Source organism: Bos indicus x Bos taurus, chromosome 21 (genome assembly GCF_003369695.1).
Source record: "Bos indicus x Bos taurus breed Angus x Brahman F1 hybrid chromosome 21, Bos_hybrid_MaternalHap_v2.0, whole genome shotgun sequence".
Lineage (NCBI taxonomy): Eukaryota > Metazoa > Chordata > Mammalia > Artiodactyla > Bovidae > Bos > Bos indicus x Bos taurus.
In genome coordinates, this window is record NC_040096.1 from 4,276,502 (window position 1) to 4,299,337 (window position 22,836).

At 40.8% G+C, this 22,836-nt stretch overlaps 1 protein-coding gene across 7 annotated transcripts in view; it reads left to right on the top strand.

The window, feature by feature from the left end:
* The first annotated feature begins 18,000 nt into the window (after positions 1-18,000).
* The window catches only part of GABRA5 (gamma-aminobutyric acid type A receptor alpha5 subunit), a 92,798-nt gene continuing 87,962 nt past the window's right edge, over positions 18,001-22,836 (top strand). The window contains exons 1-3 of one of the 7 annotated variants that reach the window (XM_027520816.1): positions 18,541-18,576; positions 20,184-20,242; positions 20,609-20,768. In XM_027520816.1, coding sequence (XP_027376617.1) covers positions 20,683-20,768 — 86 coding nt within the window. In that variant the 5' untranslated portion in view covers positions 18,541-18,576; positions 20,184-20,242; positions 20,609-20,682. Of the gene's footprint in view, positions 18,088-18,475; positions 18,577-18,643; positions 18,843-19,026; positions 19,116-19,331; positions 19,404-20,183; positions 20,243-20,608; positions 20,769-22,836 lie in introns of those variants that run through there. The other 6 variants (XM_027520814.1, XM_027520817.1, XM_027520818.1 and 3 more) reach the window with 6 other exon arrangements.

The following is a 22,836-nucleotide window of genomic DNA, read 5'->3' on the forward strand; positions in this document are numbered from 1 at the left end:
ATATGGATAATATCATATATGAAACGAGTTGCCAGTCCAGGTTCGATGCACTATACTGGATGCTTGGGGCTGGTGCAATGGGACGACCCAGAGGGATGGTATGGAAAGGGAGGACAGAGGAGGGTTCAGGATGGGGAACACATGTATACCTGTGGCAGATTCATTTCTATATATGGCAAAATCAATACAATATTGTAAAGTTAAAAAATAAAATAAAATTGAAAAAAAAAAAAAGAAAAAAATCCTACCTCAAGAAACAAGAAAAACATTGAATAGATTACCTAACTTTATACCTAAGACAACTGAAAAAGAAGAACAAAAAACCCCCAAAATTAGTAGAAGGAAAAAAATCATAAAGATCCAAGCAGAAATAAATGAAAAAGAAAGGAAAGAAACAATAGTAAAGATTAATGAAACTAAAAGCTGGTTCTTTGAGAAGATAAACAAAACTGACAAACCCTCAGCCAGACTCATTAAGATAAAAAGAGAGAAGAATCAAATCAACAAAATTAGGAATTAAAAAGGAGAAGTTACAACAGACAGTGCAGAAATACAAAGGATTATAAGAGACTATTATGAACAACTATAATGGCCATAAAATAGATAACAAGGAAGAAATGGACAGATTCTTAGAAAAGTTCAATCTTCCAAGACTGAACCAGGAATAAATGGAAATTGTGAACAACCCAATTACAAGCACTGAAATTGAAGCTGTGATCAAAAATCTCCCAAAAAACAAAACCCCAGGACCAGATGGCTTCACGGGAGAATTCTATCAAACATTTAGAGAAGAGCTCATGCCTATCCTTCTAAAACTCTTTCAAAAAAATTGCAGAGGAAGGAGTACTTCCAAACTCATTCTATGAGGCCACCATCACCCTGATACCAAAATCAGACAAAGACAACACACAAAAAGAAAACTACAGGTAATATCACTGATGAACACAGATACAAAAATCCTCAACACAATTTTAGCAGACAGAATTCAGCAACACATCAAAAAGCTCATACACCATGATCAAGTTGGGTTTATTCCAGGGATGCAAGGATTCAATATATGGAAATCAATCTATGTGGTACACCATATTAACAAATTGAAAGATAAAAACCATATGATCATCTCAATAGGTTCACAAAAAGCCTTTGAAAAAATTCAGCACTCATTTATGACTAAAACTCTTCAACAAATGGGCATAAAAGGAACCTACCTCAACATAATAAAGGCCATATATGATAAGTCTACAGCAAACATTATTCTCAGTGGTGAAAAACTGAAAGCATCCTCCCTAAGATCAGGAACAAGATACGGGTGTCCACTTTCACCAGTATTATTCACATAGTTCTGGAAATCCTAGCTACAGCAATCAATCAGAGAAGAAAAAGAAATAAAAGGGATCCAGATAAGAAAAGAAGTAAAGCTCTCACTGTTTGCAGATGACATGATACTGTACATAGAAAACCCAAAAGATAGTATCAGAAAATTACTAGAGCTAATCAGTGAATCTAGCAAAGTTGCCAGATACAAAATCAAAACACAGAAATCACTTGCATTTCCATATACTAACAATGAAAAATCAGAAAGAGAAATTAAGGAATCAATCCCATTCACCATTATAACAAAAAGAATTAAATATCTAGGAATAAACTTACCTAAGGAGATGAAAGAATTGTACACAGAAAATTATAAGACAGTAATGAAGGAAATCAAAGATGACATAAACAGATGGAAGGATATTCCATGTTCCTGTGTAGGATGAATCAATATTCATTTTTCAAAGAACTAAAACAAAAAAATTTCACAATTCATATGGATACACAGAAGTCTCCGAATAGCCAAGCCATGTTGAGAAATAAGAATAGAGCTGGAGGAATCAACTTTCCTGAGTTCAGACTATACTATAAAGCTACAGTCATCAAGACAGTACAGTACTGGCAAAAAAAAAAAAAAAGGCACAGAAATACAGACCAATAGAACAAGACAGAGAGTCCACACTCTCTATGGGTACCTTAGTTGTGACTAAGGAGGCAAGAATATACAGTGGGGCAAAGATAGCCTCTTCAATAAGAGATGCTGGGAAAACTAGACAGTTACATGCAAAAGGAGGACATTAGAGTATTTCCTAATGCCATACATAAATACAAATTCAAAATGTATTAAAGACCTAAATGTAAGACCAGAAACTATAAAACTGTTAGAGGAAATAATAGGCAGAACACTCGATGAAATAAATCAAAGAAAGATCTTCTATGATCCACCTCCTAGAGTAATGGAAATAAAAACAAAAATAAAGAAGTGAGACCTAATTAAATTTAAAAGCTTTTGCACAGCAAAGGAAACTACAAACAAGTTGAAAACCCTCAGAATGGGAGAAAATAATGCAAATGAAACCACTGACAAAGAATTAATTTACAAAATATACAAGTAGCTCATACAACTCAATATCAGAAAAATAAACAACCCAATCAAAAAGTAGGAAAAAGACCTAAACAGACATTTCTCCAAAGAAGACATACAGATGTCTAATAAACACATGAAAATATGCTCAATATTATTAGATAGATGCAAATCAAAACTACAATGATATTCCATCTCACACCAGTTAGAAGAGCCACCATCAAAAAGTCTAAAAACAGTAAATGCTGGGGAGTGTGTGGAGAAAAGGGAACCCTCATGCATTGCTATTGGGAATATAAATTGATACAGCCACTATGGAATATGGTATGGAGATTCCTTGAAACCTAGGAATAAAATCACCATATGACTCAGCAATCCCACTCCTCAGCATATACATTGGGGAAACAAAAACTGAATAGACACACATACCCCACAGTTCATTTCAGCACTCTTCACAATAGCTAGAACATGGAAGCCTCCTAGATGTCCATCGACAGATGAGTGGATGAAGAAGCTGTAGTACATATACACAATGGAATATCACTCAGCCATAAAAAGGAAGGCAAATGAGTCATATGAGGTGGACATACCAAGAGCCTATTATACAGAGTGAGGTAAATTAGAGAAATATATATATCTTCTACTGATGCATATATATTGAATCTGTAAAGATGATACTGATGAATTTATTTGCAGGGCAGCAATGGAGAAACAGAGAACAGACCTATGGAAATGGGGGGAGGAGAGGAAGGAAAGGGTGAGATGTATGGAGAGAGTAACATGGAAACTTACACCACCTTATGTAAAATAGATAGCCAATGAGAATTTGCTGTTTGAATCAGGGAACTCAAACATGGGCTCTGTGACAGTCTAGAAGGGTAGGATGGGGGGAGAGATGGGAGGGAGGTTCGGGATGGGGAGGAAATGGGTGTACTTATGGCTGATTCTTGTTGATGTTTGACAGAAAACCACAAAATCCTGTAAAGCAATTATCCTTCAATTAAAAAATGAAGTGGCAAAAAAAAAAAAACAATGAAAAAGAAGTTATAATTGACATCACATAAATACTAAGGACCATAAAGCACTACTGTGAGCAAGTCTATGCCAATAAAATAGACAACCTGGAAGAAATGGATAAATTCTTAGAAAAGATCAACCTTCCAAGGCTGAACCAGGAAGAAATTAAAAAAAAAAAAAAAAGAACAAACCAATCAAAAGCATCAAAATAAAAACTGTGATAAAAAGTCTTCCAAGCAACAAAAGCCTCAGGCCAGATGGCTTCACAGGTGAAGTCTATCAAATGTTTAGAGAAAAGCTAAAACCTATCCTTCTCAAGCTCTTCCATAAAATTGCAAGGGAAGAGCACTCCAAAATTTATTCTGCAAGGCCACTATCATCTGATACTAAAACCAGACAAAGATATCACAAAAAAGAAAATTATAGGCCGATATCACTGTTGAACATAGATGCAAAAATTCTCAACAAAATGCTAGCAAACAGAACCAATGACAAATTAAAAGGATCATACACAATGACTAAGTGGGATTTATCCCAGGGATGCAAGTATTCTTCAATATATACAAACCAATCCATGTGATACACCATATTAACAAATTGAAAATTAAAAAGCATATGATAAGATTTCCCTGGTGGTACAGTGGTTAAGAATCTGCTTGCCAGTGCAGGGGAGCAAGTTTGATCCCCCATCTGGGAAGATTCCATATGCCAAGGAGCCCGTAATCCTATGAGCCACAACTACTGAGCCAACATGCCCAAACTACTGAAGTCCATGTGCCCTAGAGCCCATGCTCTGGAAGAAGAGAGGCCAGCGCAATGAGAAGTCTGTATACTACAACTAGAGAATAGCCCCAGCTCATCACAGCTAGAGAAAGCCTGTGCACAGCAATGAAGATCCAGTGCAGCCAAAAATAAATAAACAATTTAAAAAATTTAAATGACAATAACAATAATAAACTATAATATAATCTCAGTCAGTTCAGTTCAGTTCAGTCGCTCAGTCGTGTCCAACTCTTTGCAACCCCATGAATTGCATCACGCCAGGCCTCCCTGTCCATCACCAACTCCCGGAGTTCACTCAGACTCACGTCCATCGAGTCAGTGATGCCATCCAGCCATCTCATCCTCTGTCGTCCCCTTCTCCTCCTGCACCCAATCCCTCCCAGCATCAGAGTCTTTTCCAATGAGTCAACTCTTCACATGAGGTGGCCAAAGTACTGGAGTTTCAGCTTTAGCATCAGTCCTTCCAAAGAAATCCCAGGGCTGATCTCCTTTAGGATGGACTGGCTGGATCTCCTTGCAGTCCAAGGGACTCTCAAGAGTCTTCTCCAACACCACAGTTCAAAAGCATCAATTCTTTGGTGCTCAGCCTTCTTCACAGTCCAACTCTCACATCTCACATCCATACATGACCACAGGAAAAACCATAGCCTCAACTAGACGGACCTTTGTTGGCCAAATAATGTCTCTGCTTTTGAATACGCTATCTAGGTTGGTTATAACTTTCCTTCCAAGGAGTAAGCGTCTTTTAATTTCATGGCTGCAGTCACCATCTGTGGTGATTTTGGAGCCCAGAAAAATAAAGTCTGACACTGTTTCCACTGTTTCCCCATCTATTTCCCATCTCAGTAGATTAAAATAAACTTTTGACAAAATTCAACACCCATTTATGATTTAGAAAAAGATTCCAGAAAACGGGCATAGAAGGAACATAATGTAGGCTATTTACAACAAACCTACAGCAAACATTATTCTCAATGGTGAAAAACTGAAAGCATTTCCTCTAAGATCAGGAACAAGACAAGGGTGCCCACTCTCACCAGTTATTCTACATAGTTTTGGAAGTCCTAGCCATGGAAATCAGAATAAAAAGAAAGGAATCTAGATCAGAAAAGAAGAAGTAAAACTCTCACCATTTGTGATAACGTGATACTATATATAGAACATCATAAAGATACTCTCAGAAAATTACTAGAGGTAATCAATGAATTTAGTAAAGCCACAGGACACAAAATCAATATACAGAAATCCCTTGCATTCCTGTATACTAATAGCAAAAAATCAGAAAGAGAAATTAAGGAAACAATCTCATTCCTCATTGCAACAAGAAGAATAAATTATCTAGGAATAAACCTACTTAAAAAGACAAAAGACCTGTATACAAAAAAAATCTATACAGCTGACCAAAGAAATTAAAGGTGAGACAAACAGATGAAGAACTACATCATATTCCTGAATTGGAAGAATTAATATTATGAAAATGACTACACTATCCAAGGAGATCTACAGATTCAATGCAATCCCTATCAAATTAGCAATGGCATTTTTCACAGAACTAGAACAAAAACATTCACAATTCTGTATGAAAACACAAAAGACTCTGAGTAGGCAAAGCAATCTTGAGAAAGAAAAATGGAGCTGGAGGAATCAGCCTTCCTTATTTCACACTATACTACAAAGCTACAGTAATCAAAGCATTATGGTAATTGGCACAAAGATAGAAACCTAGATCAATGGAACAAGATAGAAAGCCCGGATATCAACCCACACACCATATGGGCACCTTATCTTTGACAAAAGAGGCAAGAATATACAATGGAGAAAACATAGACTCTTCAATAAGTGGTGCTGAGAAAACTGGACAACTACATGTAAAAGAATAAAATTAGAATATTTAGAATATCCTCCTTCACTCATGACACCATACATGGAAATAAACTAATGATGGATTAAATACCTAAATGTAAGGCCAGAAACCATAAAACTCTTACAGGAAAACATAGGCAGCACACTCCCTGACATAAATTGCAGCAATATCCTCTTTGACTCCTCTCCTAGAGCAGTGGAAATAAAAACAACAATAAACAAAAGGGACCTAATTAAACTTAAAAGCTTTCGCACAGCAAAGGAAACTATAAGCAGGATGAAAAGACAACCTTCAGAATGGGAGAAACTATTCGCGAACAAAGGAAGTGACAAAGTATTAATCTCCAAAATATACAAGGAGATTATGCAGCTCAATATTAAAACACAAAAAACAACCCAATCAAACAATGGCCGCTAAGTCACTTCAGTCGTGTCCGACTCTTAGCGACCCCATGGACTGCAGCCCACCAGGCTTCTCCGTCCATGGGATTTTCCAGGCAAGAGTACTGGAGTGGGGTGCCATTGCCTTCAGAAGACCTAAATATACATTTCTCCAAAGAAGACACATAAATGGCCAACAAATACATGAAAAGATGCTACAACTGCTCATATTAGATAAATGCAAATCAAAACTCCAATGAGGGGTCACCTCATACCAGTCAGAATGGCCACCATTAAAAAGTATACAAACAAAACGTGCTGGAGAGGATGTGGAGAAAAGGGAACCCTCTTGCAGTGTTGGTGGGGATGTAAGTTGAGACGGTCACTATGGAGAACAGTATGGAGATTTATTAAGAAACTAGGGGTAAAGCTACCATGTGACCCAGGAGTCCCACTTCTGGGCATATACCCCAATAAAGCCATAATTCAAAACGACACATGCATCCCAATATTCATTGCAGCACTATTTACAATAGCCAGGACATGGAAGCAACCTAGATGGCCATTGGCAGATGAATGGATAAAGAAGTTGCGGTATATATACACAGTGGAATTCATTTCATAAAAAGGGATAAATGAGTCAGTTCAACTGAGGTGGATGAAACTAGAACTTGTTATGCGGTTTGTCATGAGTGAAGTATGTCAGAAAGCAAAGAAAAATAAATATCATATATTAATGCACATATAATGGAATCTAGAAAAATGTTACTGATGAGTCTATTTGCCAGGAAAAGAGATGAAGAGAATTAACTTTTGGACACAGCAGGGGAAGAACAGTGTGGGGTGAATTGAGAAAGTAGAATTTATATATGTATAGTACCATGTATAAAACAGGTAACTATTGAGAAGCCATTGTATAACACAGGAGCTCAGCTGGATGCTCTGTGATGACCTAGAGGAGTAGAACTGGAGGGTGGGAGTGAAGCTTAAGAGGGAGAGGATATATGTATACTTATAGCCGATTCATGTTGCTGTACTGCAGAAACTAGCACAACATTATAATTACCTCCAACTTAAAAATTTGAATAAATTAAAAAGAAAAGTTAAATGCAATAATTATCAGCATTTATGGACCTCATAACAGATCCTTAAGATATATGGGGAAAAATGACAGCACCATGGGGAGAAAGATATAGCTTTTCAATAGTAACCAGAGATTTCAGAACCTACTCAATAAGAGGCAAAACAACTGGACAAAAGATAAGTAAAGAAATAGAGGACTTAAATGACACAATAGGTCAACTAGATCTAACATCAATATATTGAATACCCAACAGTGATGTACAAGACCGTATTGTCTGTGAACAGAGATAACTTTGCTTTTTCCTTTCCAATTTCCTTTTTCCTTTTCTGTTTATTTTTCTTTCTTAATTTCTCTGACTATAACTTCCAGTGCTATGTTGAATAGAGGTGGCACAGAGATATCTTGTTCTAAACTTAGAAAAAATGTTCTAGTCCCTTATCACTGAGTATGATATTAACTGTGGGTATTTAATATATGGTAATTTATTATTTTGAGACAGTTTCTATTTCTCGTTTGAGTGTTTTTATCAGGAAAAGTTGTTGAATTTTTTCAAAAGCGTTTTTACGTCTATTGAGATGATCAATAGGGTTCTCTGTTTTTGTTTTATTCAATCTGGTAATTTGGTGTACTGCTTTATTCGATTTTCACATATAGGGTTAGGGTGCCTTCTAGGAGCAAATCCCACATGGTTATGGGTCATTTACACATGGCTCATGTATAAACATTTTGATATGCAGCTAAATTTGGCTTGTTAGCATGTTGCTGAGGATATTTTCATGAGTCTTCATAAGGTATATTGGTCTGTAGTTTATTTTCCTTTAGAAAATTTTATATGGCTTTGGTATAAAGATAAAGCTGAAGCTAGCCTTAAAAAAGGAGTTAGGAGGTGTTTCCTCCTCTTCAGTTGTTTTGAACATTTTGAAAATGATTGATGTTAATTTTTATTTAAGTGTATGTTAGGAATTCACCAATATAGCCATGTGATCCTGAGCTTTTCTATTCTTTTTTTTTCTTTTATTTATCGAGGTATACTTGCTTTATGATGTTGTGCTAGCTTCTGCTGTACAGCAAGGTGAATCAACTATTTGTATACATAAAGCCCTCCCTCTTGGGTCTCCCTCCCATCCCCACCATCCACCCATGTAGGTCACCACAAAGCACCAAGTTTAGCTCCCTGTGTTATATAGCAGGTTCCTACTCGCCATCCGTCATACCCATGTTAGTGAATATATGTCAGTCCCAGTCTGTCAATCCCCCCCACCCCCAGTGTGTCTACACATCCATTCTCTGCATCTGCATCTACTGCTGCCCTGCAAATAGGTTCATCTGCACCATTTCTCTAGATTCCAGATACATGAATCTATACATGATATTTGTTTTTCTCTTTCTGACTTACTTCATTCTGACAGACTCTTGAGAAGTTTTTTTATTACTGATTCAACCTCCTTGCTGGTCAAAAATCTATTCAGATTTTCTATTTCCTTATGAGTCAGTCCTGGTAGCATTTTGTTTCTAGGAATTTGTTTATTTCATTTAAGTTATGCCAATTTGTTGACCTAAAGTAGCCTACAGTGCCCTCTTCCAATCATTTTTATTTCCAGGGAACCAGTAGCAAAGTCTCAATTTCATCCCTGAGTTTAGTAATTTAAGTCTTCTCTCTCTTTTTTCTAACTACCTAAAAGTCTGTCAAATTTGATCTTTTCAAAGAACCAACTTTTGATTGTGCTGCTTCTCTCTGTTGTTTTTCTCCCCTCAATCTCATTTGTGTCTGCTCTAATCTTTATTATTTTCTTCCTCTGTTAGCTTTGTGTATAATTTGTTCTTCTTAAGTTGCTTAAACTGTAAGTTAGTCTATTGATTTAAGATATTTATTGTTTTTTAAAGTAGGTATTTACAGCTGTTAGTTTCCTTCTTAGCATTGCTTTCATTACGTCCTATAAATTTTGAGAATATTGCGTTTTCATTTTCATTTATTTCTAGCAATAATAAACCTCCAGCATGTGCAGTGGTAAAGAATCCACCTGCCAATGCAGGAGATGCAAGAGATTCGGGTTCAATCTCCTGGTCAGGAAGATCCCCTGGAGTAGGAAATGGCAACCAACTTCAGTATTCTTGCCTGGAAAATTTCATGGACTGAAGAGCCTGGCAGGTTAGTTCATAGGGTCTCAAAGAGTTGGATACAACTGTACAACTGAGAACACGCACACACATACAAGCAAATGACACAATATTACTGAAAGAAATTAAAGACTTAGATAAGTGGGAAAACATTCCACTTTCAGTGATAGGAATACTCAATATTTCTAGGATGTCCATTCTATCCAAAAGAATCTACAGATTTAAAGCTGTTCCTATCAAAATCTTGATGACATTTTTTTGCAGAATTAGAGAAACATTTTCTCAGTTTCATATGAATCTCAAGGAAATATGAATAGCTAAAAAATCTTCAAAAAGAAAAACAAATAAAAATGAAATTTGAGGACTCACACCTACTGATTTGTAAACTTATTACAAGACTACCATAATCAAAATAGCAAAGTACTAGATTAAAGGCAGGGTAAAGAACCTAGAGAAAAACCCTTGCATATATGGTCACATGACTTACCAAAGGATGCCAAGACCATTCTCTGAGATAAAGAATAGGATTTTTTTTAAAAAAACGGTGCTGCGAAAATTGAACATTCATATGCAAAACCATGAAGTTGAATTACAACCTAACAACATATACAAAAATGAACTCAGCATGGGTCAAAGATGTAAACATAGAGTTAAAACTATAAAACTATCAGAAGAAAACATAAGGTAAAAGTTCATGACTTTGAATTTGGCAATGATTACTTGAACATCAAAAGCACAGGCAATAAAAGAAAAAAACAGGCAAACTGAACTTCATCACAATGAAAATTTTGTACATCAAAGGACAGTATCAACAGAGTAAAAAAATATTTTCAAATTATATATCAGCTAAGGGATTAATGGGAGAAGACAATGGCACCCCGCTCCAGTACTCTTGCCTGGAAAATCCCATGGATGGAGGAGTCTGGTAGGCTGCAGTCCATGAGGTCGCTAAGAGTCGGACACAACTGAGCGACTTCCCTTTCATTTTTCACTTTCATGCATTGGAGAAGGAAATGGCAACCCACTCCAGTGTTCTTGCCCGGAGAATCCCAGGGATGGAGGAGCCTCATGGGCTGCCGTCTGTGGGGTCGCACAGAGTCGGACACAACTGAAGCGACTTAGCAGCAGCAGCAGCAAGGGATTAATACCAGTATATAATCCAACACCAAAAAGTCAAACAACCCATTTCAAAAAGGGCAAAGCTCTTGAGAAGACATTTGAAAGAAGATATACAAATATGGAACAAGCACATATATATACTCAAAATCACTATTAAGGAAAGGCAAAGCAAAGCAATAATAAGGTAACACTCTGCAAACCTATTAGGGTGCTGTCTCTCTGTATCTCACTGTCCACACTGTTCATTGAACCCAGGGAGACAAGGTGTGATCTAAGAGGCTGAAAGAAGACTTGAGGAGCCCTAGGAACTGCAGACACGTTTATGCTCTACTGGTTGACCCAGCAGATGCAGCAGCAGACACACTGTACTCTCTCATCTCATGGCGGACACAATGGTCACAACCTCGATACAGCAGTAATATGCCACAGCTTTCTAGGTGGAGCTCACCTGGAGGTCATGCGTACAATCTGTGACCAAGCGAGTACCTCGTGACGTGCATGCTCCATGCTATAAATGATCTCAGCTGTTACATAGTCAATATTTACAAAACATGGTGTGAGGGAGCCTAAACACACCATCTTAACTAATTTGCTCTCTCCTCACAGGTGCCTATTAAATAAAAACAAAATGAAAACAGAAACAAACATTGTTGATTATTATGGGGAGACAAAATGTGCTCCACTGGAGAAGGGAATGGCAAACCACTTCAGTATTCTTGACTTGAGAACCCCATGGATGGGATGAAAAAGCAAAAAGATATCACACTGAAAGATGAACTCCCCAGGTTGGTAGGTGCCCCATATGCTACTGAAGAAGACTGGAAAAATAACTCCAGAAAGAATGAAGACATGGAGCCAAAGCAAAAACAACACCCAGGTGGGGATGTGATTGGTGATGGAAGTAAAGTCTGATGCTGTAAAGAGCAATATGGCATAGGAACCTGGAATGTTAGGTCCATGAATCAAGGTAAATTGGAAGTGTTCGAACAGGAGATGGCAAGAGTGAACATCAATATTTTAGGAATCAGCGAACTAGAATGGACTGGAATGGGTGAATTTAATTCAGATGACCACTATATCTACTACTGTGGGCAAGAATCCCTTAGAAGAAATGGAGTAGCCATCATAGTCAACAAGAGAGTCTGAAATGCAGTACTTGGACGGAATCTCAAACATGACACAATGATCTCTATTCATTCCCAAGGCAAACCGTTCAACATCACAGTAATACAAGTCTATGATCTAACCATTAATGCTGAAGAAGCTGAAGTTGAATGGTTCTATGATGACCTACAAGACCTTCTAGAACTAACATGCAAAAAAGATGCCCTATCATCATAGGGGACTGGAATGCAAAAGTAGAAGTTGAGCGATACCTGAAGTAACAGGCAAGTTTGGCCTTGGAGTACAGAATGAAGCAGGGCAAAGGATTACAGAGTTTTTCCAAGAGAACACACTGGTCATAGAGCACATCCTCTTCCAACAACACAAGAGATGACTCTACACATGGACATCACCAGATGGTCAGCACTGAAATCAGACTGATTACATTCTTTGCAGCCAAAGATGGAGAAGTCAGCAAAAACAAGACTGGGAGGTGACTGTGGCTCAGATTATGAAATCCTTACTACAAAATCCAGACTTAAACTGAAGAAAGTAGGGAAAACCACTAGACCATTCAGGTATGACCTAAATCAAAATCCCTTATGATTACACAGTGGAAGAGACAAACTGATTCATGGGATAGATCTGATAGAGTGCCTGGAGAATTATGGATGGAGCTTCATGACATTGTACAGGAGGCAGGGATCAAGACCATCCCCAAGAAAAAGTAATGCAAAAAGGCAAAATGGTTGTCTGAAGAGGTCTCACAAATAGCTAAGAAAAGAAGAGAAGTGAAAGGCAAGGAGAAAAGGAAAGATATACCCATTTGAATGCAGAGTTCCAAAGAATAGCAAAGAGAGATAAGAAAACCATCCTCAGTGATCAATGCAAAGAAATAGAGGAAAACAACAGAATGGGAAAATTTAGAGATATCTTCAAGAAAATTAGAGATACCAAGGGAACATTTCATGCAGAGATGGGTAAAATAAAGGACAGAAATGATATGAACCTAACAGAAGCAGAAGATACTAAAAAGGGGTGGCAAGAATACTCAGAAAGTGAAAGTGAAGTTGCTCAGTCGTGTCCGACTCTTTGGGACCCCATGAACTGTAGCCTACCAGGCTCCTCTGTCTATGGGATTCTCCAGGCAAGAATACTCAGAAGAACTATACAAAAAAGATCTTTTTTTTTTTTTTTTTTTATCTGGGTCATTAGACCCAGATAATCACAATGGTGTGATCACTCACCTAGAGCCACATATCCTGGCATGTGAAGTCGGGTGGGCTTTAGAAAGCATCAGTACAAACAAAGCTAGTGGAGGTGATAGAATTCCAGCTGAGCTGTTTCAAGTCCTAAAAGATGATGCTGTGAAAGTGCTGCACTCAATATGACAGCACATTTGGAAAACTCAGAAGTGGCCACAGAACTGGAAAACGTCAGTTTTCATTCCAATCCCAAAGAAAGGTAGTGCCAAATAATGTTCAAACTACGGCACAGTTGCACTCATCTCACATACTAGGAAATTAATGCTCAAAATTCTCCAAATGAGCTTCAACAGTACATGAACTGAGACCTTCCAGATGTTCAAGCTGGATTTAGAAAAGGCAGAGGAGCCAGAGATCAAATGGTCAACATCTGCTGGATCATGGAAAAAGCAAGAGAGTTCTAGGAAAACATCTACTTCTGCTTTACTGACTATGCCAAAGCCTTTGACTGTGTGGATCACAACAAACTGGAAACTTCTTGAAGGTATGGGAATACCAGACCACCTTACCTGCATCCTGAGAAACTTATATGCAGTTCAAGAAGAAACAGTTAGAAGCAGACATGGAAAAATGAACTGGTTCCAAATTGGGAAAGGATTACAATCAAGGCTGTATATTTTCACCCTGCTTATTTATCTTATATGCAAAATATATCATGCAAAATGCTGGGTTGGATGAAGCACAAGGTGGAATCAAGATTGCCATGAGAAATATCATTAACCTCAAATATGCAGATGACACCACCCTTATGGCAGAAAGCGAAGAGGAACTGCAGAGCTTCTTGATGAAAGTGAAAGAATAGAGTAAAGAAGCTGGTTTAAAGCTCAACATTCAAAAAACTAAGATCATGGCATCTGGTCCCATCACCTCATGGCAAATAGACGAGGAAACAATGGAAACAGTGAGAGATATTATTTTCTTGGGCTTCAAAATCACTGCAGATGGTGACTGCAGCCATGAACTTAAAAGACACTTGTTCCTTGAAAGAAAAGCTATGACAAACTTAAACTGCATATTAAAAAGCAGAGACATCACTTTGCTGACTAAGGTCTGTACAGTCAAAGCTCTGGTTTTTCCAGGAGTCATGTATGGATGTGAGAGTTGGACTATAAAGAAAGCTGAGCACTGAAGAATTGATGCTTTTGAACTGTGGTGTTGGAGAAGACTCTTGAGAGTCCCTTGGACTGCAAGGAGATCCAACCAGTCCATCCTAAAGGAAATTAGTCCTGGGTGTTCACTGGAAGGACTGATGCTGAAGCTCCAATACTTTGTCCACCTGATGCGAAGAACTGACTCATTGGAAAAGACCCTGATGCTGGGAAAGATTGAAGGCAGAAGGAGAAGGGGACAAGAGGATGAGATGTTTGAATAGCATCCTTGACTTGATCACCATGAGTTTGAGCAAGTTCCAGCAGTTGGTGATGGACAGGGAGGCCTGGCGTGCTGCCACGGGGTTGCAAAGTCAGACATGACTGAGCGACTGAACCAAAATGTAAATTTTATATTATGTGCATTTTATCATAATTTAAAAAGTAGGTTTCTGACTGTTAAAGTAAACGCTGACTGATTATGTAGAAGTAAAGTGTGACAACAGAAAATAGGACAACAAACAATATACAAGTATAAAGTTGTAAGATTCATATACTACACATGCAATGGTGTACTGTCACTTACAGGTAGGTATAGATGGTGTTAGTGGTAGAGAACATGCCTGCCAATGCAGGAGACATAAGAGACATGGGTTTGATCCGTGGATCGGGATGATCCCCTGGAGGAGGGTATGGCAACCCACTCTAGTGTTCTAGCCTGGAGAATACCATGGACAGAGGAACTTGGACAGGCTATAGTCCGTAGGGTTGTAGAGCCTGACATGACTGAAGTGACTTAGCATGCATGCATATTAGAGTTTTCTATTTTCAACCTTAGAGAAACTAATAAAAACAAAATAAATAGATGTAACTAACAAGCCAATAAAGAAGAGAAAATGGAATCCAAAACAAAGACTCATGTGCTTCTATTTGCCATTTAATGTAAGTGAAGGAGCCAGCCTAGGTGTAAAAACAGAAGAGACCATGTTGCTCTGAGGATCCTGTGCCTAGTATAAGTGGGTGACAGCTGGCTCAGAAGGTGGTAATGTATGTCCACTACTGCTAAATTTGATCTTAACTGTTTTTCTTTTAAGAAAAGCCAAAAATCTATCTATTTATGCATTGAATAGATATAATTCATCTATTCATCTAGATGCAATTAATCTGTGAATAGAATAATTCATCTATTATTCATTGATTCATGTGAAATCTTCTGGTTTTTAAGTTGTCTTTATTTTAAAATAGCGCTGACTAATTAAACGCATCTGTAGTCTACATATAGCCTTCAGATAACTAATATGATAACTCTAATTTAAATAAAGTGAACAATAAAAGGAATCAATGATGGACTAAAAATAGAGAGTATGATTTCTGTGAATGGAACATTTATCACTTAATGTGCCCCATACCTTCCTACTTTTGTTCCTGCTCTTGCTTTTACCTTTTTCTGATATTTTCTGTCCAATTTCTTTTTCAAAATCCAAATCAACTGCCATCTTTTCCTAGGAATTTTGTTTCTTCTTCTAGTCAGAACTGACATTTCTGTTTCCTTAACAATCAAGACCCTCTTGCTTGGGCAAAGCACTAATAAATCCACTTGGAGTACATGTGAATCAATGTGGTTATGATTCCATGAATGAAAAAACTCAAAACATTTGTTAAATTTCACCCCACCATAGACTAGACCTGCAATGTTCATTCATGCTTTTAGCCTAAACTTGTCTCTTCCCAACACTTTTTCTGTATACAGCTGCTATGGGGAATCTGTTCTGGAACATGTACTTCCCTGACCAAGGAAACTATTCAGTGACTCCTTCCCTGCAAGAAGTTGATTCCTTGGCTCCACAGTTTTTGTCTTCCAGTGCCCGACTCATCTCATCTCTTGCTATCTTTACCCTGCACTTGAATTTTCCTAAATATGAAATAACACACAATTCAGTGAACTCAGCTCTCAGCTGAGAAGACTCTCCATTCAACTTCTCACCAAGCTCTGCTTCCTCATGGCAATACTGTTTTTGTTTGTTTGTTTGTTTAGCCATCTCTACTCCACCTACTGCCACAAACAGCCTCGCTGTGCTGCCTCTGTGCTGGGTGTGATAGAGGGTGTCTACCCATCGCCCAGCTTCCCCAGGTTCAGCTATTTTAGTCTCTCACTTGGAAGCTCTTATGGAAACTGAGCCAACCCAAGGTTACGTGGAACTGTGGTGCCCTCTACTGCTTTCCAGAACCGTGACTACTTTGCTTTCTGTCATTCAACACAAGGGAAAATGCTAATAGAACACATGGGAATTAAGTGGATATACCATCATTTCCCAGGGCAAACACTGAATTTCGTATTAAAACAAATATTATGAAATGCTAATATATATTCTTCTAACATGTGAATTTCCATAAGGTATGCCTTATTATTTTACTATTCTTTCAGGTCCAACCTAAGGCTCTTTATATGTTCATAAATATTAAGAGAAGAGACGGGGTTATCATTTCATCACATGGAGAAATTAAGTATTTAAGCCACGTGGTTAAATAAAATTTAAAGATATAGCTCTCAGTACACATAATTTCCAGGTGTTCAATAATATGCATTGACTTTAGACTGATAGGGAAAACATGCAAATTTTAAAAATAATTCATGAAAAGAACATAAATTCTCTTACAGTTGATTGAATCTAGGAAAGTATTATTGTTAAAAATCAGTATTTGTAACTCTCACTAATACAAAATAATCTCTGGTTTATCCACATTTCTTTGCAAAAATTACTAAGTGATTTCCTTTGGTAATCTCTAAGGCTTTAAATTCACTAGTTATTTGAACTCTTTGATTTGCCTTATGTTGTTTAATATTGGGAAAATAGTAATTATCACTGGTATCTGTAAACCTAGAATTCTAACACTTAGTAGGTTACAATTATATTGATTTTTATTGCTTTTAATTTAATGATTTTGATTGTCAATGAGCTTTATCTTAGTGATACGATTTTTGAGTAATTAGAAAATGAAGAAATATCTGTCTTCAATTTATTCATTTTAGAATCAGAAAAGCCTTTCAAATAAGCATCTTATCTAATTTATATTTCATGCAGAATCACTGGAATCAGAGCTATTTAATACTATGACTAAGTGTATACTCAGAATAACACTTCCTTATATTTGGAACATTTATGTATTTTTATGTCCTATTTCTGAAATATATCTAGAAGCTGCTATTTTTAGAAAATCTTAGAATTTTTGGCATGTGCAAAAGTGCCAGCAGTTAGCTTAGATTTGGACTGCGTTGTATTAAACATAACTAAGGATAGTGTGACTTCACACATTGAATGATTAAAGATCTTTTCTGGAGAGTTAGAAATTCGCCCTTCTCACAATTATTCTGTTAAGAGTGACTGTAAACAATTCAGTCAGAGTCCTTTGACTCTTGACTCTCAAAGTCTTTCTTTGTCTTTTGTCAGAGTATGACAAAAGACATAGAAATGATAATACACTGCCCATCAGGTTCTTGCTGGGTTTATTTAAATATTGAACATCTCCCCCTGGGTGTTCTCATAGCCAAGAAGCATCCGGTCCGGAGAAAATCAGACGCTGCCATCTTAAAACCACAACTGTGCTTGCTTTGCTTCCCTATCCTGCCCGAGCGTCATTTGTGCCAGCCAGCCTCAGCACTCAGAGTAGGCACGCTGAGGCAGAGACGAACATGACCTCGATAATGAAATTTCACGTGTTCGTGGGTGCGGGAGGTAACGCCCTACAGCAGAATTCAAGTCCGATACCCACTCACAAGTCTGCAGACCCTAAGTCCTCTTGTCACTGACAAGAAGGCTTCTTGTCAAGAAAGGGAACTTCCCAGCCTCCCCAAATGTACAGAGCAATTAGGTAAGCGTTTAATTCTAATTAATCCATTTTACTGACTTTACTTCCCATAGCAATGAATTACAATTCTTTAAAAAGTAGCCTCAGAGGCCAGTTTCTTCCTATAGAGAGTAGGAGCTGCAGACACAGGGGCCTGCGTGGAGGACTGAGGCAGGACTTAGGCCCGGCCAGAAAGGCGCTCAGGGCTGGTCCTGAGACAGGAAAGCTCTCGGCACCCCGGCCTTCGGCGCCTTGCCTGGACACCCCCTTTCCATCTCAGCCCTAAAAAGAGGGACACGAGGCACCGATACACTCCGGCAGGCTACCAAGAAACTTCATCAGAAACGTGGCCTGTCCCAGAACTGGCCAAGCCGGGGACCCCGAACGCCCCCACTTCCTCGCAGCCGGCCCAGGGCCAGGGCGCGTTTGGTGAGAGTCTGGCGGCCTCTACCGGAGCGCCTCCGCAGAGGAGCGTTTCTCAGAGCCGGAGCCGACATGTAGCGCTCGGGCGAGGTGAGAGCGCGCGCCGGCGCGCCGGGGGCGCCGGGGGCTCTGCAGCGGGGCGGCGCGCGGCCTCGGGCGCGGAGCTGAGCCGCAGGGCGGCGGCGGGAGCGCAGGGGGTGCCCGAGGCGCTCGGCCCGGGAGCACCGGGGAAGTTCGCGCTGGCGGCATGGGGCGGTGACGCCGCACCGGCCTCCGCGCTTGCCAGCCGGGGAGAGCAGACGGGGGAGGAGGATGCGCCCTAGCCGACGGCTCGCCTTCCCGGGCCGGCGCGCGGGGTAAGCCCGGGCGCGCGGGACCGGGGCCGTGGGGTCAGAAGCTGCGGACGGCGGCGGGAGGGCAAGAGGACCCGGCTCGGCCCGCATGCCTGTCCTCGAGGGTGCCTGGCTCAGGGAGGGCGGTGGAGGCAGGCGGGGCCCCGCGGGCGGCCAGGAGCGCAAACTTTCCCCCGGCGACTGCGGAGGCGCAGCCCGCATGAGAGGGCAGGGGCGTCCAGAGCAGCGCGGCGCCGCCGGACGGGGCGCCGGGGCGCAAGACCCACGGACCTGCCGGTAGGAACTGGGGCACGAGGCTCCCGCCGCGGTCACCGGAGCCGAGGGCCGAGAACGCCCCCCGGGGGCCCCGCCAGCCGCCGGGCTCCGAGGCGCGGCGGGCTGGGCGCTTTCTGCAGGGTGGGCGCGGGCTCGGGCTCGAGACTGGGGGCGGGGGCGCGAGCGGGTCGCGCTGCCGGCTCGAGGCCGGGAGACACGGAGCCGACGCTGCACCGCGCGCTCCGGGCCGAGGAGGAAAGCGCCGCGCGGCAGGACGCTCCGCTCGGACCCGGGGCGGCAGCAGGGCAGGTCTGCCCCGGCCAGAAGCGAGCCGGGGAGGGTGGGCAAACGGTTGGCGCTGGGCGCGCCGCTGCGGACCGGGAGGGCGGCCGACTCTACCCGGCCGCGGGCGCCCAGGCGCGGAGGCTGCAGCTCTGCAGTGCCACCCCCGCGCCCGCGAGCCCCCGCGGCGGTCCCGGGACCGTGGGAGACAGCCTGTCTTTGGGGGTCCCGACTCCCCCAAAGCCTGGTCCAGACTGTCACCAGGCTGAGGGCGGCAGGAGGTGCCGCCCGGGTTTCCCGCATGCAGCGCCGCGTGCTCGCCGCCGGGACTCCGGCCCGGGTTTGGAGAGCAGCCCCTGGACGCACCCAGGCAATCCCCGCCCTGCCTTTCTCGACTCGAGGGCCTTGGTTTCGGAGGTGGAAGTACCTGTTGTGTGTTTCTCTCTTCCGGAGTTGGCCTGGGGTCTCCTCGGGAAAATGTTGCTTTTGAACACGCGGTGCTCCTTTATGATGTCTATCCATTTGCGTTATGCGCATATTGAGAAATATATCCCTTCTCTAGGGTTAGTTGCAGAGCCCAGGGATTGTGCCTGCTTGGATTTCAAATGCATTAATTAGGGCCCACCATATAATCCAGAGCCGAGAGACTTTCCAAAATGCAGTGATTACTAAGTTCTTTAGTCATGGGGACAGACTGCTGAGAAAGTGGCAGCCTTCTTTTATAAGCAGTTCTTATATTGTCGTGATCTTGCAGAAGACTTGTTTAAATGTGCCTTTTTTCCCCTCTTTCCACATACTTTCTCATAGCACCTTGCAGAACAAGGAGTAGCTTGCTGGCTTTGACGCGTGGCAAATATTTCAGAAAGGTAAAATTATTCCACTTGTGGATTTGACAGATGTAAAATACAGTTAGATAACTTCAGGCATTGATTCTAATAATAGGACTAGAGGGTCATTTGATCACATGGAAAAAGTAAAACAAAGAATTTGCAACATGGGAAAGATAAATTAGGAGAATGATTCTGCACCCTGAGTAAAGGTGAAAATCAAGCCTACTGTAATTTCTTTTTACACCCCAACTTACTGGCCAGTGAACACAGATAATTCTGATATGGAACCGTGATGGACAAGAACAGCCAGGCTCCTTTATGCATTGTGTATGTTAGCAGTGTGATTTGATTCTAGGAACTGTTTCATGGCAACATTCATGTTTATGTTTTTTCCCCTTTCAGCTTCAAGATCAAGGTGGAGAAAGGAATAGCAATTCTTCCAAATTCATCTGCTTCAGCTGTTTTTCTTACTGGGAATGGACAATGGAATGTTCTCTAGCTTTATCATGATCAAAAACCTCCTTCTCTTTTGTATTTCCATGAACTTAGCCAGTCACTTTGGGTAAGTTATCATCTATGCTTTGATTTTACAATTTTCAGGGCACAAGTACCTTTTAGAAACTTTGTTGAGCAGTGTATCAGCAAACCCTCATTGGCCACCTTTGCAGTCCCACAGACTTATAAGAGTCCTTGCCTTACCCCACGCTTAATTCCGAGCAAGGCTGCTCCAAGTGTAAGGTCTCTGAAGTCAGTCAGAAAAAAGAGGCAGATTATGTTTTCAGAAGTGGAAGCCGAAGATGGTTTCAGAGTAAGCTGTGTTTCCTCCCACTCAGGTTAAAGCAGGATTGAAAAGCTGACCTGCATGAAGGACATTTATTGCTTGTTGGACAAAGCAGTGGGCAACATTCTTTGTCGTCCTTAGTTCCAGACAAACTAAGGATTGTTGTCCTTAGTTCCATTCTGTAAAGGAATTTGCCTTTAAAGCCAAGCCTACTGTAGGTGGCACTGACAAGGACTCGCAGTGGTCCTGACTTGAGCCAAAGGCCTTGAACTGTGGCCATCGGAATGCAAACGCAGATACCAGAAACTGCATGTGTCTGATGATCTGCAGGACCCCAGGGCATTTGGTGTTACCAGTGCCTTTAAGTTCTTTCATCTTGGCCTTTAGTATCAGTGTACTGATTCTAATAGTTTTTCATCAAACTAGTGATAACCCAAGTTCCTGACAAACTTCTTATGAGGTGCTGACTCTGTCCTCTTCTTCCCAAAATTGCTCTGGCTAATCACAAGGATTGTAACTTGAAGTTGGTGGTGTGTTTAGTCGATAAGTCATATCCGACTCTTTGCAACCCCTTGGACTATAGCCCGTGAGGGTCCTCTGTCCATGGGATACTCTAGGCAAGAATACTGGAGTAGGTTGCAATTTCCTTCTCCAGGGGATCTTCCCCACCCAGGGACTGAACCTGTGTCTCCTGTCTTGGCAGGCAGGCTCTTTACCCCTGAGCCAGCAGGGACACCCCAACTTAAAGTTGGTGGAGTGTAATTAAGAAGTTAAATTTTAGGACGAAAGTTGCCAAACACCCCTTATGTGAAAATCAGTGGTGAAGGTTGCCCTTGTGTGAATCATGGAGGCACCTGCGGGGCATAGTGGTTCTGCAATACATCCCCACGAGTCGGCAGGAAGGAGGCCTCTCCAAAGTCCATGACCCTCTCTCTTTGTTCTCAGGTCATTTTCTGTACTTCTGACTTCCCAAGTCTGTACAGACGAGAAAGCAGAGAGAGAGAGGTCTGTGACCATCCCCAGGTGTGTGGCTGGTACATGACGGCATGGGGCTGCGTTCCAGCTCCATCAGAGACTTGTCTGACCCTCAGCACCGTGAAGGGGACAGAGTGTACGTGCTGCCCATGCCTGTGGGACAGCCTCCTAGCCAGTCAGGGCGTTCCCTTGGGACACAGTGTTGGTTGTTATTCTTACCTTGCTGCTCGTCTTGAATGGGTACTTCCCTATTTGTGCCTTTGGTTTCCTTATCTGTTCAGTGAATGTCTTCCCTTCCAAGGGCTCTCCCTGCTGCTAAATCTTCTAGGATTTAACCATAGTGTTCCCACATACATCCTGCATACATCCCTCCTGCATGAGAAGTGTGTTTAGAAGTGAAATCAAACACAATATTTTAAATTTCCAAGTTAATACATTAGGTAGGTAGTTTGCTTACTGATATATTGCATACATTTATCAATATTTCAGATGTAAGAAATATGCTAGGATTGGAAACATGTATTTTTTTCCTAAGATTTTAGTCAAATATATTTCTGTGAATCTGCATATTCTATAGTCAAGAAGGTATTATGCTTACCTGGTGGATAAAAGTCTGAAGTATGAAAAAATGTGCATATGGAGTTTGGCCATTAGAAGCAGCTGTACTTGATTTCTTACTCAATTTGATGACTTTCTGATGTCATCTTCAAAATAGAGAGATAATTCTTAGTTTCTAGAAGCTAATACAGAACAAGTAGTAGAATGCCCCTTAATCTCCTTTACAGTTAGTTGTTGGAGAAGTTTTGAACCTGTCAGATACAAGTTTAATAGTCCATCCTAAAATGATACCTACTAACTGCAGAAATTAATGAGA